Source organism: Cervus canadensis, chromosome 22 (assembly GCF_019320065.1).
Source record: "Cervus canadensis isolate Bull #8, Minnesota chromosome 22, ASM1932006v1, whole genome shotgun sequence".
NCBI lineage: Eukaryota > Metazoa > Chordata > Mammalia > Artiodactyla > Cervidae > Cervus > Cervus canadensis.
This window is the reverse complement of record NC_057407.1, coordinates 8,834,043-8,859,804: the sequence shown is the minus strand read 5'-3', so window position 1 is coordinate 8,859,804 and position 25,762 is coordinate 8,834,043. Positions and strand designations below refer to the sequence as shown.

Below are 25,762 nucleotides of genomic sequence, written 5' to 3'. Positions count from 1 at the left end.
ATCCCCCTAATTTATTCCATGTCCCAAGGAAAAGCTTTTTAAAAAAATATTTGAGCTTGTGGTAGGCCAAAAACAGAGGTAGTGGTCATAATCTTAACCAAACACCCAAAATATTTGAATACACAAGCTAAATAAGCAGAGTATTTGCTCTAAACATGCTACCGAAAGACAAATCCTTTTCAAGACTGACCGCTGTACCTCTGCCTCTCTTATAAAATCATTCATTCTAGGAATCCTCATTGGTGCAAGGGATACTACAACAAATCTGGTCACCTATAAAGTGGGGATAATTTCTCTCTCATAGAATTGTAAGAATTAAACGAATGAATAAATAAAGGCCTTGTAACAGTGGGACATAAGCACTACACAAGTGTTTACTATTATTATATTTGTTGCTGTTTAGACACAAAGTGAAGTATTAGTCACTCAGTTGTATCTGACTCTTTGCGACCCCATGGACTGTAGCCCGCCAGGCTCCTCTGCCTCCTCCTGCCAGGCAAGAACAGGGAAGTGGGTTGCCATTTCCTTCTCCAGGAGATCTTCTGGACCCAGAGATAGAACCCGAGCCTCCAGCATTGGCAAGCAGATTCTTTACCACTGAACCACCAGGTGTTGCTTATCTAGGCACTCCGAATGAAGCCAGAAAGGGTGCAAGAGAAGGAACTGGTTCTGAGAAAATATACCAAAGCTAAAATAGAGGTGAGCAAACAATGCCGAGGCCCACAACGCAGGCCATAGGGTTAAGTCTTGTAATCAGCAGCTCAAGGACAGGACAGCCGGCTGGACAGGAGCCTCAGTGCTCCAGAGTTGGGCCCTGTGTTCGTGAGGCAGGGCCCAGTCCTTGGGTCATCCAGTTCTCTCTCATGCTAAAACTGGGGCCTGGGGGCCCAGAGAGGAAGAGGGGACCGAACAGCTTTCTCTACCCTCCACATTTCCTCACCGTGTGGAACACAGAACACACGCCGATAGGGCTTTGGCCTAACGCGGTAAGAGCCGACTACACGCCGGCGCGCTGTGGGAACTACGCTTCCCACCATGCAATGCGTCAAGAGGTGCCTTCCGGTTTCTCCCGGCATCTCGCAGGTTCAGCTGGGAGTTTTCATTGACCTCTGAGCTCCTCGGGTTCGGAGGGCCCCTCTAGGCCCCGCCCCTTTCTGAGAGGGGGCTGACCTCGCAGCGTCCCGCGAGCTGCTTCCTTCTTCCCCTCTCATTGGTCCAGCCTAGCTGCCATTCCTGTGCGAGGAGGAGAAGTTGATTACTGATTGGTGGATTCTGTTTGGCGCCAACTAGGAAAGGGGGGGCGGGGGAGCGGCAGGCCGCAGTGAGCAGCTATTACCGCGAAAGGCCACCCTGGCAGCGACGGCCCGGGAGGGAGGTGAATGTCGGCCTGGTTGTCTGCACTCCCGGGCGAGAGAGTGAAAGAAAAGTGAAGAGAGTGTGAGCCCGCGTCGTTGCTTCGCAGCTCTAGCCGCTCTCCCTCCCCGACGCGCCCCGTTTGTTTGGATTTAATCTTCAGGTTGCCGGCTCCCCCAGCCCTCCAGCCTCGCGGAGTGAGGGGACGCACCCGCGCCTGTGGCTGGCGCCTGCCGAGTCTGGACACCCGCCCGTCCGCGCCTCTTGCCCGCGGCAGCCGCATCGCTGAACCGCGGGGTCGTGTTTGTGTTTGACCCGCGGGCGCCGGCTGCGGGGCGCGCGGCCGAGGCCAGTGCCAGCGGGGCGGGGCGGGCGCGGCGGAGGCGGAGGAAGAGGGAGCGGGATCCCTAGGAGGCCCGGCGCCGCCATGGAACTGGGCCCGGAGCCCCCGCACCGCCGCCGCCTGCTCTTCGCCTGCAGCCCCCCGCCCGCACCGCAGCCTGTCGTGAAGGCGCTGTTCGGCACGCCAGCCGCCGGGGGCCTGTCGCCTGTCACCAACCTGACGGTCACCATGGACCAGCTGCAGGGACTGGGCAGGTGAGGAGGGACCGAGGAGCGGTGCCTCAAGCGTTTGGCCTCCCAGACGGCTTTCGGGTAGATCAGGCCAGAAAACCGGCCGCGAGGGTAGTGCTTGCCTCTCTGCCGCTCGGGGGCGGCCCCACCGACGGGGGCCCGCCATGTGCACCCTCCCCCCAGGCCGAATGTTGGGCGGGAGAGGCCGTTCGGACCCTCCGGGGCCGCCCTCAGCCCCGAGAAGGGCCGGGTAGGGGGTGGGGTACGCCCGGGCCCCCCACCTTCGCCACCCCGTCTTAGATTGCCCTGTGCTCTTCTGTCCCTACCCCACGAAGCTCTTTGAAATCTGCCTCCACGGGGAAAAACAGGCCCTCTTAGTCGCTCACTTCTGTCCTTTGCAGAACCACCTCGTAGTTACCTTAGCTTTCTGTGAGCTCTGTTTCCTTCTCAGCCAAGGGACGTGGCATTTTCTTTCCTTGAGTTTGCAAAAATCGTCGCAGTCCCTCGCCCCGTGCATATTCCTGCTGTTCCCCCGCCCCAACCCAGCCCCATGCTTTCCTAAGACCAGGTCTTTTAACTCAGCTTTCCACTCCTAACATTTTCCTGCACTTTTCCTCATTAAAAAAATACATCCCACCGTTTGGGTTTTGTCCTGTTTTGTTTTTTGGTAAAGCTGCTTTCTCATCAGTCTTGGACGTTCCATTTTCTAAAGAAGCACATGTCTTTTCCAATCTCTGAAAAGCAGGAACTTGTCCTGTTCATCCCCGCTCCTAGCTCAGTACCTAGAACACATGCTTTCATTTCAGGAAGTAGTCCAGTAGTCATTGTCCTCCTCCTATCAACAGTGTGACCAATGCCAACCTACTCTTTTCTCATCTCCTTTTATACCTAAGTGCTAACTGTGTGTTCTGGGTGGCCAAGTGTTTTGTGGTGTGGCCTATAAGTAATGGTTTATGGCAGTATGGCAATGTGCCATGTCATGGGCTGTCTCCTGTGAGTTACTTTTCTTGGTTTCAGTGAGTATGAACAACCCATGGAGGTGAAAAACAGCAGTCTGCAGAGAATGGGCTCCTCCGAATCAACTGATTCAGGTATCCTTTTAGTCTTTTATCATGTGTCTGCCTTATGGAGAGCAGTGCTTGTTTCACCTAGAAACTCAGTTTGGTGAGTTGAGGTAGTGAACAGAAGTCTGGCATTGAGTGACAGACACCTGTTAGAACAGTACAAAGGAGCCCCTGTGGCAGTGTATGAAGAGAGGAAGCTCAAGAGGTGGTTTATGCTTGGTCTTAAAGATGAGTAGTAGTATGAAATTAACCATACCACTCTTTAAGTGGCATTCGGGAAATCTTACTGGTTAAAATTCTGCGTCAAGTTATTGGAAGTATAATGAAATTATTTCAGTGAGCCTACTTTGGAGAAACTGCCAGTGCATCTTATTCTAACCATAAGTTCATGTTAGCTTCCCTGGTGGCTCAGTGTTAATTTGCCTGCTAGCGCAAGAGATGTGGGTTCGATCCCTAGGTTGGGAAGATTCCTCTGGAGAAGAAAATGGCAACCCATTCCAATATTCTTGCCTGGAAAATCCCATGGATAGAGGACCCTGGTGGGCTGTAGTTCATGGGGTCGCAAAAGAATCAGACACGACTTAACTACTAAACAACAACAAAGTTAATGTTGGGGCAAGGTTTATTTGCACAGATGCTTTAGGGTAAAGAACTGCAAGAGCACAAGTCTTAAAATGTGCTTCTTAAGAACCAGAGATAGGATTGTCATTTGTGGCAGTGTGGCAAGGAAGAGAGTCGTGCCAGGAGCAGTAACACCTAACTTGTATGATTATTTAGACATGGTGGAGGAAAGGTGTGTGCTAGGCAGGCCCTGATGGCTCTGGGCCACGCTAAGCAGCATCTCCTTTATTCTGTTGCCTTTGAGTTGAGCACCTCACTTGGTGGTATCTTGAAGGCAATAAATACTTGCTTGCTTGTCAAAGGACATAATATTTTCCAACCCCCTGAATTATTAGTACATGACCTGACAGGGTATAAGATATTTGAAATAAAAAACTATTCCAGAAAACAAATAATTGTCCTTTCCATGGTTGGAACTCATAGAAAGTTAGCCTGGGTAACCTCTAAATGAATTAATAATCATGATTTAAGATCCTTTTTTTGAAGTGTAGTTGATTTACAGTGTTGTGTTAGATTCTGGTGTATAGCAAAGTAATTTACTTATACATATATAATTCTTTTTTATTGTAGGTTATTCCAAGATATCGAATATAGTTCCCTGTGCTATGTAGTAGACCCTTCTTATTTATCTATTTTATATATAGTAGTAGTATTCCCCGAACTGTCCCCTTTGATAACAGTAAGTTTATTTTCTAGTCTGTGAGTCTGCCTCTGTTGTGTAAATAAGTCATGAGGTTTGGTTTAATTCTGTCTCCTCATATCCTATTATCCATGATGGTGTTTGCAAGGAGGAACGCATGAGTAGATATACTATGAAAATGTTTAGACTTGTGCAAATATGACGTTTTGGCAAACATGGAGATTCAGCTTCAATTCTGGCAAAAGTCCGAGCCATGAACCTTTGTTGACTGCCTTAAATAGTACTAGTAGGTTTATGTACTTATTTTAATGAATAAGTGGTGTTACAGTTTAGTCACTCAGTCATGTCCGACTCTTCTCGACTCCATGGACTGCAGCACGCCAGGCCTCCCTGTCCATCACCAACTCTGGGAGTTTACTCAAACTCCTGTCCATTGAGTCGGTGATGCCATCCAACCATCTCATCCTCAGTCGTCCCCTTCTCCTCCTGCCCTCAGTCCTTCCCAGCATCAGGGTCTTTTCCAGTGACTCAGTTCTTCACATCAGGTGGCCAAAGTATTGGAGTTTCAGCTTCAGCATCAGTCCTTCCAGTGAATATTCAGGACTGATTTCCTTTAGGATGGACTGGTTGGATTTCCTTGCAGTCCAAGGAACTCTCGAGTTCTCCAACACCGCAAATCAAAAGCATCAATTCTTTTGCGCTCAGCTTTGTTTATAGTCCAATTCTTACATCCATATATGACTACTGGAAAAACCATAGCTTTGACTAGATGGATCTTTGTTGGCAAAGTAATGTCTCTGCTTTTTAATATGCTGTCTAGGTTGGTCGTAACTTTTCTTCCAAGGAGTAAGCATCTTTTCATTTCATGGCTGCAGTCACCATCTGCAGTGATTCTGGAGCCCAAAACAGTAAAGTCTGAGGTGTTTTTTTTTCCCCCCACACACAGGCTTCTCTCTGGATTCTCCTGGGCCCTTGGATAGTAAAGAAAAGTATGTATTCACTGCCTTTAAATGTTTGTGCTTAGAAAAATAATTTTTCAAATTAAATTCTTCATGCTGTGGACTGAAGCTCTGGATTTAGTGATCCTGATTAAGACTCCTGGATTCTATAAAGTCTGGTATCTTTTGAGATGAGTAGTTTGTGTCAGCAGTTTTTCAGAACTTCCCTTCCTTTATTTTAGCTGTAATTTTGGGGTTCTGTTCTAATGTCACTTAAACCCTTGCTCTGTCTCCTGACATCATTGTCCTAAGAGAACTTTGGTTTGTTTTTTATTTTGTTTTGCCTCACCTGTAGGATCTCAGTTCCCCAACCAGGGATTGAACCCAACCCATGGCAGTAAAAGCCTGGAATACTAACCCCTAGAAAACCAGGGAACTCCCTAGAAGGTGTATATTTTAAGAGAAGATCTGGGCTTTTTTCACTAGAAGCCCAGTTATGGGGCTGCTTGTGAAAACAGAAGAGCTTCAGAAATCTATTCTTCCATCTTGCCTAAAACAGGAATATGTTTGATGCTCCCCTCACCCCATCAAACGGTAGTTTAGACACTATGCATCTACTGATATGAATACCACTTTCCTTGCTTGATTCTCATGATTTACTTTCTGATCTCATTGCAGCCTTGAAAATCCCACGAGGAGAATAAATTCCCTACCTGTAAGTTAGTTCCCTTGTTTCTTTTGAGCTAATAACTGTTATCTGCCCCTTAGCTACCAGTGTAACCTTGATCATAAACCTTAATTTAGACAGACTGCTTTCCCTTACTTTGTCTCATAAGTATTCAAAACATTCTACCTAAAGCAGCTTCAATAATGGTTGCCTCTTGAGGGCTTTTTCCTCCATCTTTAACTACCAGAGTTTTATCCAACCAGGAAGGGGATTCTTTTTATGTAAATGATGTTATTTGGGGGTTGGTTTGGTACCTGAGTCCTTGCAGAGAGGGCTATAGACCTTGTGAAGTTAGGTGTAAAGCCATAGAGTCCTAGTCACGTTGACTGGTTACCCACTGCACTGTCAGGAGCTAGGCCTCCCTAACCTACCACCACCATTTTTTTTTTCCCTTTTACAACTGTGTTTACATTCCATTTTCATTGATGTACCCTAATTCCTTTTTTCACTTTGACAGCAGAAGCTCTTGGGGTGTAGCCCAGCTCTGAAGAGGAGCCATTCTGATTCTCTTGACCATGATGTCTTTCAGCTGATTGACCAGGATGAGAACAAGGAAAATGTGAGTGTAGCATTAACCTACTCACCTAGGGGCAGAGCTCACACCCACAAGGCTTATGGAGAAGTAGCAGGGCTATCTCCTGGGAGACTAAACCTTTATCAAAGTCATGATGGTTTTTGGAGTCAGAGAAACCTGGATTGGAATCCTACTGCTTGCTAGCTGTGACCTTAGCTGTTTTTTTAGGCTTCTGTGTTTCTTTGAGAAATAGGAGTAGCATTCCCTTGTAGGACTATTGTTGGAATTAAGTGAGATAATGTAGATAAAGCATTTAAAATAGTTCCTGGCAGGTAGGAGTTGCTCAAAAGGTGGCTCTTAGGGGGAATTACATCCAAGAACACTTTATGTGGAAGGGTCTGGGCAGGCCTTCCTTGCCTCTTTGTGCTCACCGTGGGATGAGTGAAAAGTTTAGGAAAAGGCTTGTTGACAGTGTTTTCAAGAACAAAGCCAACGAATCCCAGGGAATCTCAGGGTAACTGAAATGGTAGCTTAGAGGGTGAGTTGCAATTATGCAGCCAAAAGCCCAAGAACACCCTGGCCTGGGTTCTCTCAAACCTGCCGGGACGCTGTGCAACAGGGCAGAGTTCAGTGAGTCAGCTCAACTTTCCGTGTCTGTTTACTCCCCTTCTTCATCCTCCACTACAACGCGTACTTAGAATCTTCTGGACTTATTACTTACAGAACCTACTGCCTCCATGAACTTTCGTAATGATTCCTTTGGCAACAGGATGTCCTGAGGGAGGTAAAGAAAGAACAGTTGAGTTCCTGTCTTCAGTGCTTGGAACACTGTGTCTGCCTCTGTGTAGTGCTGTTAACCAAACAGTCCAAAGCTATTATTACACTGTTGCCTGGTCTCTCTCCCACATTCCCCATCCCCTTACCCCCAGCTTAGCTTCTCCCAGGGTTGCCTGCTTGTAGCTTCATTCTGAAGGGGAAACAGCGTGGGTTAAAGAGCTCTTGCTCTGGAGTTGTCCCGTCTGGGAAGCCAGACCTTAGGCACATCACTTAACCTGCAGGCCTAGTTGCCTCATCTGTAAAATGGGGATGATTGGATGGATAAATGAGCTCATGCACTGAAAGTACTTAGGGCTGTGTGGGCAAGTAAATACTCTGACATCAGCTGTGCTTGACGAGTTCTTAAGTGGATTTTAGGGGAGGGGAATTATGAGTGTTTCTAAACTTTTAAGTAAAATGCGATCATACAGTATGTGTTCTATCACTTCTGGCTTTCACTCATTATGTGAGATTCATCCATGTTGCTGAATAAACCAAAAGGGTCTTTTTTCCCAGTTTTATTGAGAAATAATTGACATGTATCACTATAAATTTAAGGCATACAGCATGATGGTTTGATTTACATATATCATGAAATGATTACAGTAGGCTTAGCTAACATCCATCTTATATATTGATAGATACAATAGAAGAAAAAGGAAAAAGGGGAAATTGTCTCGTGATGAGAACTCTTAAAATTTACTCTCTTAAACTTACTGTACAGCAGTGTTAGCTACAGTTATGTTGCCATTAGTTTTTTTCTTCATCGCTTTTATTATGGAAAACAACATTAAATGTTTTCCACTTAATTGTCTCCTATTGGCAGGAAGAAGATGGAAAATATAAAGTCCTCAAATACAAGTCTAGACTGAAAAGTTTCAACTCCTGTTCAATTATATTGAAATGAAATTGCTTTAGACTTCAGAAAAAAGTTTTTTAATCAAAATATAATTGATAGAAAGCTGTTGATTTAGTTTGTTGTTGTTGATTTATTTTTTTTTTTTTGGTTGTTGTTGTTGATTTAGTTTTTAACTCTGCCTTGTGTACCTGGCAAATACTCATGTGTTTGTTAGGAAATAAAGTGTTTGTGGTAAGAGAAAAAAGTTCTGTTATTAGAAGTTAGCTTTTGTCCATGGCCATATCACCCTTAACGCACTCGATCTCATCTGATCTCAGAAGCTAAGCAAGGTCAGACCTGGTTAGTACTTGAATTGGAGAAGTTAGCTTTTGACAGAATCTTTAAAATACCTGTTTTTTGTTTTTTAATTATTATTAATTTTATTTTTTGTTCTGCTGGGTCTTCGTTGCCGCATGCAGCTTTCTAGTTGCAGCAGTTGGGGGCTTCTCTTGTTCCAGAGCACAGGCTCTAGGCTTGTGGGCTTCAGTAGCTGCAGCTCGTGGGCTGTAGAGCGCAGGCTCAGTAGATATGCCGCAAGGCACAACTTTGTTGCTCCATGGTATGTGGAATCTTCCCGGACCAGAGGACCTATGTCCCCTGCATTGGCAGGCCGGATTCTTATCCACTGCAACACCAAAGAAGTCCTGAAATTCTTAAGTTACACAGATCCAGTGAATTAGATGAGACATGGGTTTGGAGATAGGTGATCAGTACCCACTTTCTTGCCTGCCTTCCAGAGCTGTAGCTGAGACCCAAGAGCTGGTTTTCACAGACAGTGGATGATGTCTCATCTGTACTGTCTTGCAGGAAGTCTTTGAGTTTAAGAAGCCAATAAGACCTGCGTCTCGAGGCTGCCTACACGTTCACGGACTGGAGGAGGGTAAAGATCTCTTCACACAGAGGCAGAACTCCGCCCCAGCTCGGATGGTATGTGCTTTCATACTCCTGGGAGTTCCTGATGGGAAGATGAAAGCCTCCGCAGTCTGGAGTTAAAGACCCTGCAGCAGCTCTAGCTGTCTTTACCTTGACTTTGTCTTTTGAAACTCACATGTTTTGAGACTCACACGTTCGGTGTTTCTGCTGTGTCTGGAGAGCAGACAGGCAGAAGCAGGGGGAGAGGTGGTGTGTTTGAAATACTGGACTCGAGCAAGGTGTATTTGACCTTGTCAGTCCTGGGTCATTCTTCTGAATGTGTGTATGGTGGGATTATCCGTCCTACTGAAAACTTGCTTTCTGAGTGCTGAGAGGTACTTCCCAGAGTGATTTTGTTTGGAGCGAGCACGTGATTTCTACCAAACTTGGTTTATTAAGAACTATTAGGTATTCCAGTGAACCCATTGCCTACAAAGCTATTTTACTCTATTTGGGGCCACTTGTCCCAGGATTGTTTGTTTGTCAGAGATGGTCATCACTTCCAGATTTCCTACTGGTGATCTGACGACAGACAGCTGTGGACTAGAGAGGCCCAACTTGAGCAAAATGACCATGTTCGGTTTCCACGTTTTCCCAAGAACTTGTATCTGAAAATACACCTTTCCAGTCTGGCTTAGGGCCTGAGGTTCGGGTTCAGCCAGTAAAGAGGCTGCTCAGTAAACTTGAAGGTCACTTGAGGATTAATGCATTCATACCCCACCCCAAAGAGATTTACTGTTATGGGAGAGAAAAAAATCTATCTCTGGACTTTTTTACTATCTTTGAAAAGTACCTAGAAAAGAATTCATTATTAACAGTGTTTGTCTGTAGATGGTAGACTTTTGAGTGGGTTTTATAAATTTTCTATATTAAATTTTTTTAAGGTTTTTATAATTTATGTATTTATTTTTGACTGTGCTGGGTATTTGCTGCTGTTCAGGCTTTTCTCTAGTTTTGGAGAGCGGCAGCTGTTAATGGCAGTGTACGGGCTTGTCATTGCGGTGGCTTCTCTTCTTGCGGGCAGAGGTCGTGTCTGTCGGTCACCTGGGCTTCAGTAGTTGTGGCATGTGGGCTCAGCAGTTCCCAGACTCTAAAGCACAGGCTCAATAGTTGAGGCACATGGATTGGTCGCTCCCAGGCATGTGGGATATTCCCAGATCAGGGATTGAACCTATGTCTCCTGCATTGGTAGGTGAATTCTTTACCACTGAAACACCAGGGAAGCTCTGTAAATCGTTTTATAATGGGAGTTTTACTGAAAAAACAAGATAGGATTGCCTAATGAGATATACTCTATTTTGACTCCAGGAATGGTCTCTCCTAGGGAGAGTATAATGGGCAGAAAAGCTTGGATTTTGCAGTCAAACAAGTGAGCGGTGTGATCTTGGTAACCTCTCTTAAGCATCGGTTTCCTGATTTGTTAAATAAAAATGGAAAATAGAGGATTAACTACCCTTAGTATGTTGTGAGGCTTAAATGGGACTATACATAAAAGGTTATATCCCAGTCTGAAAACAGGGCTTCCCTCATAGCTCAGTCGGTAAAGAGTCTGCCTGCAATGCAGGAGACATGGGTTCGATTCCTGGGTCGGGAAGATCCCCTGGAGAAGGAAATGGCTACCCACTCCAGTATTCTTGCCTGGAGAATCCCATGGACAGAGGAGCCTGGCGGGCTACAGTCTATGGGGTTGCAAGAGTCGGACACGACTTAGCAACTGAGCACACAGCAGCACCCCCAGCGTCTGGCTAAGTAATTCCTCAGTTAAAACTGAGCAGCTGTCATTTAAATTGTGAGTCTATAAAGAACAAGGATGGGTTTTCTAGAACTTTCTAGACTTTATATCCCGCCGTCAAAACTGGAGTTACAGAAACATTTCTCTAGTCTGTTTTGTGGTCTCCATAGGGACTTGGTATCTTCTCACCCTTCCTCATTTTTAGCAGATTGTCACCTATCACTACCCTCCTGCTGATCCCTGTTCACCAGTAATAATCCTCAGAGAAAACAAGCCTTGCCCTTCATTGGAGGCTAGCCTCAGATCCCACTGTGAGGTGAATTGCTCCTGGGGAGACTTCTTTGTGAAGGCTACTTTGCCTGACTCGACTCAGAACTGTGTGTGGATATTAGTTCATTTATAATCTTAGGTCTTATTTTTCCTTTGATTTGTAGCTGCTAAAATGAATATGGTATATTTTCCTCATAAAAACTAGTAACCCATTCAGGGAAATCAAACCTGATTATTAACAAGCCATGAATTCTGTCTTGTAGCTTTCCTCAAATGAAAGAGATGGCAGCGAACCAGGGAATTCCATTCCTTTTATGCCCCAGTCACCTGTGACTCCCACTTTGTCTGATGAGGATGATGGCTTCATGGATCTTCTTGATGGAGACAATTTGAAGGTATGGGGTGTGTGTATGTGTTTTCCCATCCATTTTTACTAACTTCCCCTGGAAAGCCGTCATCTGAAAAAGAACAGTGATCCCCCAACTGGCTGATACTTAAGATTTTATTTACTTATTTAATTCATTTTTTGGCTGTATTTGTTCTCTGTTGCTGCACCTGGGCTTTCTCTAGTTGCGGCGAGCTGGGACTACTCTTCTGTTGCGGTGCAGGGGCTCCTCACTGCGGTGGCTTCTCTTGTTGTGGAGCACGGGCTCTAGGCACATGGACTTCAGTAGTTGCAGATCGTGGGCTCCAGAGCACGGGCTCTGTAGTTGTGGTCCACAGGCTCAACTGCTCCACAGCATGTGGAATCTTCTCAGGCCAGGGGTTGAACCCGTGTCCCTTGCATTGCAAGGAGGATTCTTTTTTTTTTTTTTTTTAATTTTTTTATTAGTTGGAGGCTAATTACTTCACAGCAAGGAGGATTCTTAACCACTAGATCACCAGGGAAGCCCTGGCTGATGCTTTTATTCATCTCTTGGGAATTTATTGAGACTCTGCTTCTAGCCTGATTAAATTCTATGGAGGTGTTCCAAAGAAAACACCAATGTGATCCTTCTTCCCCTGCAGGAGCTGACAATCGTTGTTGGGTTTTTTTTTCTGGAAGGACATGAATCAGGGACTGGAAGAATGGCTGCCATGTGATATAAAGCTGAGGAGACCAGTGCCTCCTCATGGCCCCTCAGGGGCATTCCCTTAGCTATGCTCAGATATCATCACTCTTACTCTCTTGACCTTAAAACGTTGTGGAGAGGGGAGGCATTGACCCTTAGAAGACTTCCTATTCATGCCTTTCTGGTATTCTGCAAGAAGAAATCTAACTCATTTAAACTAATGTTGTTTCTACTGGACCTCTGGACCTTTATGACACAGTTTTTCTTTGTTTAGAATGATGAAGAGACACCATCCTGCATGGCCAGCCTCTGGACAGCTCCCCTTGTCATGAGAAGAACTACAAACCTAGTAAGTTCCAGTGTGTCTGGAGGGAGCCACAGGAATCCAAATTGTTTCTTTTGAGATTCTGCGTTTGAGCCTATGGGCCTGTCCCTTGGCTGGTCATTAGTATTTCCTGGTGTTAATGTATGCTGTTTTTTCAAGAGTTTTTTTTTTGTTTGTTTTGTTTTAATACCCACCTACTTGTGTAGACTGTAGACGTCTGTTTCCATCAGAGACACTTTCAAAGGCTGTGCCTGTAGAGGGACATATCCTCATATATGCAGACTTCCAGGGAAAGTGAGTTCTTATCATAGCACACAAACAGTTACACACCCTTGTATGTGTAGACGCTGAGTACATCTTTAATCATGCCCCTGGATTATAAATATGGAATAAAGGAACTGTTCCAGTCTTGAAGCCACTTACACATTATAGTATATTAATGTGGAAACTTCGGGAGATTAGGCCACCCCAGTAAAAATGGTATGACCAAATTTACTAGGTCCTTTTGAAAGATAACATTATTAACATATACAGTGTGAGAATGCTTGGAAAATGGCTATCAGTTTTATAAGTTGGATGTAAAAACCATGAAACAGTATGTGTAGGCCCTTCACAACGGCAGAGTTTCTTTCACAAACATAGTAGACTCATAATGGCCAGGGGCTGAGTTGGAACTGGGGTTTCTGCCCTTGAAGAGCTTACAGATCCTCTGAGACCTTACTGAAAGCAGTATACCCTCTTTCCAAAAATGCTTCCAGCTCTTCTAGGTTAAAAACAAACAAACAAAACCTGTGATCTTGCGTTTCTGAACAACATCTTGTTAAAATGAACTTCAGAAAAATAAGCAGAAAACCCTTGGTCTCTGAGAGAGGCAATGTGGGGGTGACACACTTGCTGCGAACTATTAGGAACATTTCAAAAGAAGAGGCAACGCTGAAATTTACCAGCCTGAAAGGGAGTGCTTTATGGGGGAGAGGGGGTGCAGGGGGTGTGTGAAAGGATACCGAGCCGTGAATGGGCTGAGATGAGTTTAGATTGCTGAAGTCAGACTGTCCTCTTTACCATTCAAATCAGTGTATTTTAATGAAACACAGATCTCTTTTTTTCCCCCAAAGGGCAATCGCTGCAAGCTGTTTGACTCCCCTTCCGCGTCGTGTAGCTCTACCATCCGGTCAATGTTGAAAAGGCCAGACCGATCACTAGAGGAGTCCCCAGGTGGAAACAGGAAGCGGAGGAAAAGCGTGGCTGGGGCCAGTCCGGAAGAGGCAGCTAGTCCAGAGAAGCCCCAGGAGGTTAGTTCTGCAGCTTCTTTTTCGCTCAAGGATATTGTATCTTTCAGTTCTAAAATGTATGTTTGGTTCTTTTTCTTTGCTGAGACTGGCTGTTTTTATTTTTCATTTGTTTCAGTCCTGTTCAGAATTGCCTGTTGAAGCATTTTTATGATGGCTACTTTAAAATCCTTGTCAGGGGGTTCCAGCGTCTGCGTCTGGTGTGGCTTTCTGTTGATTATCTTTTCCTATCCAGGTTGAGATTTTTCCTGGTTCTTGATATGACAAGAGATTTTTTTTCAGTTGTATCTGTGTACTTTGGATATTATGAGGCTATGTAACTGCTGTTTTAGTAGTACTCCGATACTACAGGGAAAGGGGGACAGAAGTTCAGCCGCCCTTGATGTGCCACTTAGGTAGGTCAGGCCTCGTGGCTGCTGGGCAGGAGTCGGAAGTTCAAGTTCCCTTCTAGGCCTCGCCAACACCATCCCAGTGAGGTCGAGATTGGGACACTTACAGCTGGGCCAGGGTGGAAGTCTTAAGCTCCCCACTTGCTGTTGGGTCCTGGACTGGGGCCATAACTTTTTTCCCTTGGTTGGTTTTTATGTTTTGTTTTGTTTTTTCTTTTTTCTTGTGTCCTGACCTATTTAGGACTACTTTAGGTTTGTCTCACAACTTTGACTATAGTTTTTCATTGTCACTTAGTATTTTAGTTTTTATTTCTCTGTGATGAGAACTCAGGATTTATTCTCAACTACTTTCATATACACCACACATCCGACCTAACTATAGTCATCATGCTGTGCATTACATCCCTGGTACTTGTCTCATAACTGGAAGTTGTACATTTTGACCACCTTCATCCGGCCCCCCTCCTCCATTGCTTACCTCTGGTAACCCCACAAATCTGACCCCCTTTTCTACGAGTTTGATTTTGTTCTGGTGGTTGTGGTAGTGGTTAGCATTGGGTGTTTTCAGTTTTTTCATTCCCCGTACAAGCGATGTCATATACTTGTTTGTCTTTCTCTGTCTGACTTACTTCAATTTCTTTTTTTTTTTTTGACTTACTTCAATTTCACTCAGTATAATGCCGTCAAGGTCCATCCATGTTGTTGCAAATAGCAGGATTTCCTTCTTTTTGTATGGCTGAATAATAATCCATTGTGGGTATGTGTATCCCAGCTTCCTCATCCATTCATCTGTTAGTGAACACTTTTTTCCATGTCGTGGCAATTATAAATAATGCTGCTGTAATGTGAGTGCAGATCTCTCTTGACATAGTGTTTTCGTTTCCTTCAAATACGTTCCCAGAAGTGTTGCTAGATCATATGTTCTGTTTTCGACTTTTTAAGGAACATCCATACTGTTTTCCATTGAAGCCATCCCAAACTTTATAGCCCCACCAATACTGTACAAGTGTTCCCTTGTCTTCACATCCTTATCAACACTTGTTTCTTGTCTTTTGTTTTTTTTGGCCACTCCATGCGCTTAGGAGATCTTAGTTTCCTTGAAGGGATTGAACTCAGGCCCTAGGCAGTAAAAGTGTGGAGTCCTAACTGGACCACCAGGGAATTGCTCATCTTTTTTTTTTTTTTTTAAGTGATTAATTTTATAATTTGATTTTTTTTTTTTTTTCCTTGTTTGGCTGTGCTGAGTCTTCATTGCTGCTTAGACTTTTCTAGTTGCGGTGAGCAGGGGCTATTCTACAGTTGTGCATGGACACCACTTCGCGGTGGCTTCTCTTGTTGCAGAGAACAGGCTCTAGGGCACTCGGGCTTCAATAGGTGCAACATGTGGGCTTGTTGTAGCCACACGTTCCGGGAAACAAACCCACTCAGAAGGACAATGCAGATAGTGGAGTGCAGTTTATTACACTGGTGGGCCCAAGGCAGAGTCTCCTCTTAGCCAAGGACCCCAACCAGTTTTTGTGAAAACTTTATATACCCTAAGCATACGTGCCGAAACCCACCTCCCCAAATTCCCTGAAACTAGTCTGAACAAAGGAAAAAGAAAGATACAATCAAAGTCAACCCGTGATTCATATGCCTTAAACCTAGGTAGTTAACAGTGGACAATTATCAATAGGCTTGTGGTCGTTCCCCAGTAAGCATAATAGAATGTATGATTCTATTTGGTCACACAGACTGTTAGGGTATTCTTTTAGGTGATGGAGAGCCCTAGCACTCTTCCTTCTGGGGGCCTGGCTTTTCCAGGTGGTGTGTCGTTTCCATAGATACTGGGCATAGAGCGCAAAGTGCACGGTCCGGCCCAAGATGGAGTCCTGCTTTCAAGGCTGTTTCCTCCTTCAGGCTCAGTAGTTGCAGCTCCCGGGCTCTAGAGCACAGCCTCAGTAGTTGTGGCACACAGACTTAGTCGCTCCAAGGCACGTGAGATCTTCCCGGATTGGGGATCGCACCCATGTTGCCTGCATTGACAGGCGGATTCTTACCACTGAGCCACCAGAGAAGCCCCATCTTGCCTTTTTGATGATAGTCTCTCTTATAGACATGAGGTGATATCTCACTGTAGTCTGGATATTGATCGTCTTTTCATGTACTTATTGGCCATTTGTGTACCTTTGGGAAAATGTCTATTTGGGTCCTTTTCTGTTCTTAAAACTGGATTACTTGGGAGGTTTTTTGTTTTTTGGGGGGGTGGTTATTAAGTTGTATGGATTCCTTACATTTTGGATATTTACCTCTTATCAGATAATGTGGTTTGCAGATATTTTTTCCAGTTCTGTAAGTTGTCTTTTCATTTTGTTGATCATTTTCTTTTAATAGGTAGAAGCTGTACTTTAGGATGTACCTTAGGTGTCAGATCCAAAAAAATCATTGCCTAAGACCCACGTCAAGGAACTTTTTTCCTGTGTTTTCTTCTAGGAGTTTAACAGTTTTCCTGTCTCAAATTTAAGTCTTTACTCCATCTTGAGTTATTTATTGTGAATAATGTAAGATGGGGGGCCTAGTTTCATTCTTTCACTTGTGAATATTACATTTGCCTGGCACCATTTACTGAAAAGACTTACCTTCTCTTCATCAAGCATTCTAGTTTCTAGTTGATGGTATCTGTGCTGTTTCTCTTGTGAACATGCACTTTCATTTTTCCTGTGGGCTCTCTGTGCCCTAGGCTAGGCATGTGTTTAGCTTTAGTAGACATTGCCACATAACATTCCAAAATGTTTGTCCAGCCAACCCTCTATATCGGGTCTCCACATCCATGGATTCAACTAACTTTGGAACCCATGGCTACTAAGCACTACTGAGCACCAACTGTACTATGTGCCATTTAATATAAGCATCCTTGGGCACCCTGAAACCAATTTCAGGGATACCAAGGGCCAGCTGTACTCACAACAGTGTGAGAGTTCAGCTCTTCCACACCCTTACCAGTATCTGGTGGTGTTCATCCCTTTTACCCATTCTGGGGCATGTGTAGCATGGGCATGTGCATGCTCAAGTTGTGTCCGACTCTTTTTGACCCTTTGACCGTAACCCACCAGCCCCGTTGGATTTTCCAGGCAAGAATACTGGAGTGGGTTGCCATTTCCTCCTCCAAGGGATCTTCTTAACCCAGGGATTGAACCTGTGTCTCCTGCATTACAGGCAGATTCTTTACCACTTGAGCCATCAAAGGGAAGCCTGTGTAGTATCTCATTTTGCATTTCTCTGATAGTTATTTTTCTAGATTTTCCTATTATCCAACCACCTTTCTAGCCTATATTTCTATTGGGTTATCTCTTACTTGTGAGAATGCTTTATATATTCAGAAATGAATCTTTTATTGAGATGAATTATTTATCTGCCCACTCTGACTTGCCTGTTCTTACCTCATCTTGTTGTTTTGATTAACAGCATTTGTTGATTTCTTTAAAACATGTTTTAATTTACCAGTCTTTTTATGTTTAGTGCTTTTTGTGTACTGTTTAAGATACCCTGACTTCCCCCCATTAGCCCTTTTGATGCTCTTTGAAATATGAGTGCTTCCTTGTTACTGATGACAAGCTGTTCCAGGTTTATCTTGTAAATTTCTTGTCCCAGCCTGGATTCAGTCAGAAAGCTCTGGCTTCAGTAAATACATGCTATGGTACTGCATGATCTATAGTTGGTTGAATTCGGAGATGTGGAATGATGGCCCTAACCTCTGTGTTCAGGGGTCAACTGTAGTATTTAGGGAACACATTGACAAAGGGGTGCCTACTGCACCCCTGGAGCGTCTCAGTGAGTAGAGCTGAGAAATAATTTCTGTAGACTTAAAACTAATTTTAATCTTTCATTTTTAAAAAGGAAAAAGCCTTTATTCTGAAGCCTGATCTCATTCTCAACCTTTGGTTTGTTACAGATTCTACATCATCAGTCTTTATCCCTAGCATCTTCCCCAAAAGGGACCATTGAGAACATTTTGGATAATGACCCAAGGGACCTTATAGGAGACTTCTCCAAGGTAACTGCAAGCGGAACCACACTGCGATGCAGGATGGGGGGGGTACCTAACACCCCTCCAGCCTTCCGCCCCTGCAGTGGCTGCTGGAGTATGCAGCCTCCCCTCCAACCCCCACTGAGGGGACACAGTTTGAAATTTTTAAAAAATAAGGAAACAAATTCATAATCAGGTATATCTCCATTTCTTGGGGACTATAGACTTTACTGGTACTGATCAGAGGTTTCAAGTAGGGAGCCAGCCGCCTGGACACCAACCCAAAGACCAGTGTCTCTGGGAACTGTGTGATTATAAAAGCAGTGCTGCAGAAGAGTGTAAAGAAGCAGAAATGAACCTCTAGCCTTACTGTATATAAGTCTGTATGTCAAAAGGTCATCTTAGGGGACTTCCCTGGTGGTCCAGCAGCTGAGATTCCCTGCTCCCAATGCAGGGGGCCTGGGTCCAATCCCTGGTCAAGGAACTAGATCCCACACACCACAACGAAAATATTCTGCATGCCAAAGATTGAAGATTCTATGTGCTGAAACTAAGAGTCAGTGCAGCCAAGTTAATTAATTAATTAATTTTTAAAAAAGAAAGTCATCTTAGAATGTCCTGGATGGAGACTAAATTTCTCCCTTGTCCAGAGGAGCATGGTCCTTGTGGGAAAATGCCCCCAGGGGAAGGTCTGCTGATGGCCTGGTTCAGATTAGCCACCTTTGTGCTCTGGTGAAATGTGACACCTTCCTGTGTCAGTAGTAACTTGTTTAGCCATGTGTAACTTGAAGGTCCCCAGACCAGTCTTTTATATATTAATGTAGCTCACATTTACTGAAACACTATGTGTAAGGCAAAGATTCCAAAACAAGACACAGTTCCTTCCTCAAGACACTTAACATGTGGTAAGACATCATGCCACGTGGACATGTACCACCTGGTAATTGAAGTAAACATCAATGTAAGCATTAGACTAAGAAATAAAAGAGTTATGTCAGCTAGGCGGTTGGGGAAGCTCTGGGTCTGGGCTAGACATTTCAACCAGGTGGGAGAGATAAGTGGGTTAAAAATAGAAGACAGGACTTCTCTAGGGGTCCAGTGGATAAGACTCTGCACTTCTAACACTAGGGACCTGGGTTCAATACCTGGTCTGAGAACTACGGTCCCACATGCCAGCATGGCCAAAAAAAATAGAAGACAGTTCTAGTCTGAAGGGAAGAGCAGGCCAAGACCTGGGTGTGGTGTGTCCTCGCTGGTAACAGCTTGCGTCTGAATTGAAGCTGTTGGTTGGTTTCCAGAATGGCCCACACGTGACCACAGGGTTGGGTGAGCACTTGACTCTGCCAGTCACCCTCGTAATTGCTGGTGTGCCCATCCTCCCCCCTCCAGGCTGGGTGGGTCTCGCTTGTTCCGCCTCCAGTGTCTCCTCCAGCGCCGTGCTGCAGAAGTCAGGTGCTCAGTAAACAGTGAAGTCATTCCTCACTGTGTCCTTTTTAAGTGCTGAGCACAGTCTGGCTGCTGACATGAGGGTTCCTGACAAAAGCAGGCAGTAAATCTGAGGTTTCTAGATTCAGGTCTGGCCTGCTTGCTGGCTAACCTTGGACAAGGGACCTAGTTTTGACATCTACAGATGGGGATAATGGACCTCACAGGGCCATACGAATATTCAATCTCAGGATATTAATGAAGTGCTTACACAAATAACCAGTATGTTCTATTAGATTCATGTTTGGGTTTGTTTTTTTTTTTTAAGCTGCCTTTTACCAGGAAGACAAGCAATATAAATTTTGCCTTTATAAGCTTTCAGATTTGCTAAGTATTTCTTTCTCTTATTAAGGGTTACCTCTTTCATACCGTTGCTGGAAAGCATCAGGATTTAAAATACATCTCTCCAGAAATTGTAAGTTATCCTTCGGGGACCTGCCACCCATGCGATACTGGGATCTAGTCATTCCTGGCAGCCAGAGTTGACTCTCCTTGGCTCTCTCTCCACAGATCGCATCTGTTTTGAATGGCAAGTTTGCCAACCTCATTAAAGAGTTTGTCATCATCGACTGCCGATACCCATATGAATATGAGGGAGGCCACATCAAGGTATAGATTCCTGGGGCTTGTGAGTAAGCTCTGCTATTGTGGGAGGCATAGCAGGAGCCCTATAGACAGTATCTGTGATTTATTTTTATTTTAAAGGAGGGGGTGATACCTGGCTGCTTGTTATAATGCTCACATGCTGCTTATGAGAACTGTAAATAGAGGCAGCGGGTGTGAAAGTCACTTGATTCCTGGTCACTGAAAGAATGTCCACTGGTGTGCACTAACTGTACAGCAAACTGCTCCCTTTTTGTCCCCATGCCATCACCATCAGGCATTTCAGGGTGGTATCCACTGACTTCTAAGCCATGCCTGAACATGAAGCCGTGAGGTGAAGCCAGTCTCTGGCCACGTGGGCCCGGCCTAGTGATGTCTCTTACATTTATAGTTGAGTTAAACTGTCTGGTGAAGTGGGTGTTGGAGCAGTTCATGTGTAACTTTCCCAGGAAGAAAGCAATTAGGTTGAAATACATTGTGTGTGTGTGTTAAGTTGCTTCACTGTGTCTGACTCTGTGACCTCTGCATGGGGGGAGCCTAGCCCGCCAGGCTCCTCTGTCCATGGAATTCTCCAGGCAAAAATCCTGGAGGGGGTTGCCATGCCCTCCAGGGGACCTTCCCAACCCAGGGGTCGAACCTGTGTTTCTTATGTCTCCTGCATTGGCAGGTGGGTTCTTACTACTAGTGCCCCCTGGGAAGCCCATTAAAATACACTAAGAGGTAATTTAAAGACAGGTTCGAGTCTGCCACTCTCTTAAGGCAGTAAAGCCCCTACACTGACAAATACCTCTCACACAGCGGACAGTCATAACAGAATCTTGAGGTACCCGTGTGAAGAACAGTCTGCAAGAATCATTACGCCATCATGAGAGCTAAGCCTCTGGTGTCTTCACAGGGTGCAGTGAACTTGCACATGGAAGAGGAGGTTGAAGAGTTCTTACTCAAGAAGCCCATCGTACCTACGGATGGCAGACGTGTTATCGTGGTGTTCCACTGCGAGTTTTCTTCTGAGCGAGGCCCTCGCATGTGAGTGGGCTAAGTATCGTTCATGTGTAACAGATGTTCTCTTAAATCCTTACCTATTGAGCAGTCAGTTGATTTCATGAACAGCTTCCTAGAGTGTAGTTTTAGGCTCGACCTAATGGTGTCACCACAGCCGTTGTAAAGGGCTTTGAAGGGCTCTGTGGCCTCCCCCGTCCAGCATATTACACTGGTGTTCCCTCTGCAAGATGCCCCAGGGATCGGGCATCTGCTTCATCACCCCGACTCCTGAGTGAGTCCTGGCCACTTCTGGGCTTGGCCCATCGTCCAGCCTGCCTTTATACTGAATTAAACTCTGAAGAAGAAAAAAAAACTCTGGCTCTTTCAGTTCCCTACTGCCCCTAGTTCTGCTTACGGGGCTGCTGTTTGCAGGTGACATCCTTCAGGAACAGTGTGGTCTGGCATTATGCAAATGCCAGAAAAGTCTGATGTCCTGTCGGCAAAACTAACATGACGCTTTCAAACACTTGTCAAATCCATGTTCGCAAAGAAGGGGGTTATGTTACTTTCAGGATATTGCCACACTAGAGGTGAAAAGAACTGCGCCGCCTGCCCCTCCCTAACACAAGCTTTTATGACTAAGGCCCTATTATAGTTTACTACAGAGATAAGTTTTATACTAAAATAAGTGGAAGTATAGCTACAATAAAGCATCAGATTTAAAAAACTTCAGATTTAAAATAATCGGTGGTGGTGGTGGCAGAGAGGACGCTGGATGGGAATCAGACACTGTATAACTGGGAAAGTGGGGAGGAGACCATCCACCTTACAAGACAAGGCAGTGGAACTGGCTGTGAACAGGGTTCCTGAGGATCACAGGTGGTGGAGGAAATCATAGCTGGGCACTGTTGCCAGGAGTGAAGATCAAGTTGGGGAGACGTGTGAGAAGCACTGCTTTCACTGCAGAACTAACCAGACTCTGGCTCTCCTTCGCCTTTACAGGTGCCGATACGTGAGAGAGAGGGATCGGCTTGGTAACGAGTACCCCAGACTCCACTACCCAGAGCTATATGTCCTGAAGGGCGGATACAAGGAGTTCTTCCTGAAATGCCAGGTGAGGTGGACTCTGGAGGGCACAGGCCACCCCTCACCACCCCCTAGCTGGTGGTCATGGCTGTTTCCTGCCCCGGGTCTGGGGGTTTGCCCTGAGCACAGAAGGGGCCTAGAACCGCCCCCCCACCTCGCCCCAGCAGAGCCTTGTGGCCCCCGGCAGGGAGGGAGCAGGAGTGTGCGTGGGAGGCCCAGTGTGCCCAGACCTTGTCCTGTCTTCCTGCCAGTCTCACTGCGAGCCCCCCAGCTACCGGCCCATGCACCACGAGGACTTTAAAGAAGACCTGAAGAAATTCCGCACCAAGAGCCGGACCTGGGCCGGGGAGAAGAGCAAAAGGGAGATGTACAGCCGCCTGAAGAAGCTCTGAAGTCTCCCCGCCCTCCCCACTCCCCTCTTTGCTGCAGAGAAACTTGAGCAAAGGGGCCAGCGGCACAACACTTGAAGAGAAGGGCGGAGGCCTCCGCGTCTTAAACCTACCTCCCACCCTCCCGAGGTTGGAGCCCGGAGCCTCCTGCCGCCTCTCCGGCCCTGGAAGACGTCCTTCTTCAGCAGGGCGCTCAGCCAAGGCTGTCACATGCCGCAACGGGGTTCCAAGCAGCAAGTCAAGGCGTTCTGCCTCCTCCGCCCCCATGGTTGGATGGGCCCCCTGCAGCCTCGCTGGGCACTGGCCTTGTCTCCTGAGGGGAGAGACGGAGAGAAGACTGCCAGACGCTGCTGGCCAGACACCAAAGACGGCCCGGGAAGCACAGGTCTTTGTGGGCTAGCCCACATCATTAATTTATTCAACTTCACCAATCACTTTCTTTTCTTTCTTTTTTTTTAAAAAATCAACTCCTGGAGACTTTTATTTAATTGCTTCTTTCAGTTAGAATACTGCCATCCTAGGTAGGATTTTATCATCCTGGGGACTACCTCTGCCTTTCATTTTTAAAAAAAAAAAAGAATAAAGGAGGGGGAAGAAAAGAGACATGAGTTGTGGGACAGAGAACGAGGGGCTCTGTCTGTCTCCCCTGGGAGGCGCTGCAGTACTGGGACCGCTGCTATTTACAGCCAAGGACTGAGACACTGGTGGGAGCAGGCACCGGACTCAGCTTGGCTTCAGGACATAAGCTAAATCTCCCAGACCTACCTCGAAGGCCCCTGAGACCTACTGGAGGGGAGTGACCCTGCTCTTCCTCACCCCAGCTCCCTGTGATGTCACTGGGCAAGAGTCACGATCAGGAAAGCACTGGAGGCAGCTTCCGTGGGGCCACCCCCAAGTCAGTGTTGGAACGTATAGAATAGGCATCCCAGTGTCGGGGGGGGCAAGGAAGAAGGGGGGCTCTGTGGGATAAGGGAAGGGAGTATACTTTTGAGTATCTTCCTTCATTACTCCGATACTCTTTGACAGCTTCTGTTTTTTAAAAAAAAATAGCCCTTTTATGAGTCAAGGAGTATGGAATCAGTGTTGGCTGGGCCCCCCAAGGGTGAAGAGAGGGGCTGGAAGCCCTGGGTATTAGAAAGGAGTGGGTGCTGACAGAGATGACTACAGAGTGTGTTTTTCAGGAGGCAGCAGCGTGGTGGGTTTTGAAGGTAAAACTTTGAGTTTATCATGTTTTAATTTGAGGGGCGGGGAGAGATGGGTCATCACCAGTTGCCCCTCATCTCACCCCACCGGAGTGGGGATCTCAAAGGAACACCTCCCAAGGAGCTGGGGCTGAGTGGATTGATTGCAGACAGGGCTGTTTGGTGCCTGCTCATCCCCACCCTTAGGTGCTGGCTTCCTCACCATCTCTGCTCCACTGGGGTGTTGCCAAGTTTTTCTTATATTCAAGAGTTAGTCTCCCCTCTTGCCTCAGCTTCCTTTTCTGGGAGTGGGGAGGAAATCAGTGATACTGGAGATGACTGGTTGCGATGTTACGGGTTTGAGTTGCTTTTGACTATAAACAATCTTGTTAGAAAAAGTATATGGTGAGGAGGGGAGCAGGAGAAGGCCTCTACCCCCCCACACACCGAGACCCATCTGAATTGGTCTCCAATCTTGTTTGTAGGGATTCTGTTGGTTGAATGCCTGGAAAGGGAGGTGGGATGGCTTTCAGATCATACCTGCTCAGCTAGCATTGCTAACCAACTGTTGCAGGCTCTGAAAATAAAAACAATCTTGAACCCATGCTCTCTGCCTGCTTCATGATGGATGTAAAGGGAACTGTGAGTCTCTAAAGACCTGGGACCACACCTGGCTAAAAGCACTGGCTAGAGTCAGCGACATTTTCTCAAGATGCCAAAGAGCTGTCATGTGGCCTGACATCAGGGTTGGCCAGATGAACTTCAGTTACTCCCCGAGTCCAAAAGCAAACTTGTGATTCAGATTGATTTACAAAATGAAACAGGGATAGGAAAAGCCTGCCTGGACCTCTTGACATTCCCTGACAAGATGTATTAATTCATAGGATTGAGCAACAGGCCAGAGGAGGTACCAGTGTAAAGGAGATAGGAGTTTCAGTTGTGTTCTGAAGGAGCCAGAGAGGATACTGCAGAAGGAAATCAGGCAGATGGTGAGTCATGGGCCCACACGCAACCAGAGAAACTTGGATGTGTGATGCTGGGGGCTACTGCCAGAGTGGATAACAGCTGGAGCAAAAGTCTATTACAAAATAGAGTGGAGCCTGGATAGCAGTGAATTTGCATTCCTTTATATTTCAACCATGGTTCCACCTCAAGTGAAGTTTTGGGGTTTGTTTGGTTTTTTTTTTTTTTGGTCACACCATTTTTGGGATCTTAGTTGCCCAGTCAGCAGAGAAAGTATGGAGTTCTAAACAATGGACCATTCCCTCAGTCTTCTTTTAGACACAATTCCCTTCTGATTTGCCTCTCTAGTAGAGGCCTGATCCCAGTCTTTTAAAAAAAAAAAAGATTATAAGACAATTTGTTAAGAAAGGAAATATGTGATACCAAAGTCCAGTGGATATTACTGTTAATGTGCTCAAAGATTTGGGAGGGAGAGCACATCCCCAGAGTGAGCACTAGTCTCCCCTAGTCTCCTCACTGCCTCTCCCAGATGGTTTATTAACCCCAACCATGCAGAGAGATACTACATGTTGAAACACTTCCACCTTACTTACTGTCCACTCTTAATCACACTATTATTTATTATAAGGTGTATATATATATATATGTACATGCTGAGTCACTTCAGTCGTGTCCTACTCTGTGAACCTATGGACTAACCGACAGGCTCCTCTGTCCATGGAATTCTCCAGGCAAGAATACTGGGGTGGGTTGCCATATCCCCATATGTATGTATGTATATATACACATACATTTAAAGAGAGATATAGAGGTGATTTACAACTGCATGTAAAATCACATGGCTGTAGTCTCTTTAACCCATACTGCAGTACCTTCCCAAAGACAAAGACCCCATATTCCTAATGAGAAGATTTGAACATTCTGATTAGTTAGACCACAAACTAAGTTGCATGAC

General features: G+C 45.6%; 1 protein-coding gene across 4 annotated transcripts; it reads left to right on the top strand.

Annotated features, from left to right (window-relative positions):
• The first annotated feature begins 1,308 nt into the window (after positions 1–1,308).
• CDC25A (cell division cycle 25A) lies at positions 1,309–24,451 on the top strand. 4 transcript variants are annotated; one of them, XM_043441822.1, is made up of 15 exons: positions 1,309–1,950; positions 2,944–3,017; positions 5,198–5,240; positions 5,868–5,904; positions 6,377–6,475; positions 8,952–9,071; positions 11,322–11,453; positions 12,385–12,459; positions 13,551–13,727; positions 18,045–18,146; positions 19,957–20,019; positions 20,115–20,213; positions 21,103–21,233; positions 22,191–22,302; positions 22,526–24,451. In XM_043441822.1, exons 1-15 carry the CDS (start codon positions 1,781–1,783, stop codon positions 22,664–22,666), a joined length of 1,575 nt encoding a protein of 524 aa, XP_043297757.1. In that variant the 5' UTR covers positions 1,309–1,780; the 3' UTR covers positions 22,667–24,451. The 4 variants fall into 4 exon arrangements, with proteins under 4 accessions (XP_043297757.1, XP_043297755.1, XP_043297756.1 ...); XM_043441820.1 differs by having other exon boundaries at positions 13,530–13,727; XM_043441821.1 differs by having other exon boundaries at positions 6,374–6,475.
• The last annotated feature ends 1,311 nt before the right edge of the window (positions 24,452–25,762 follow it).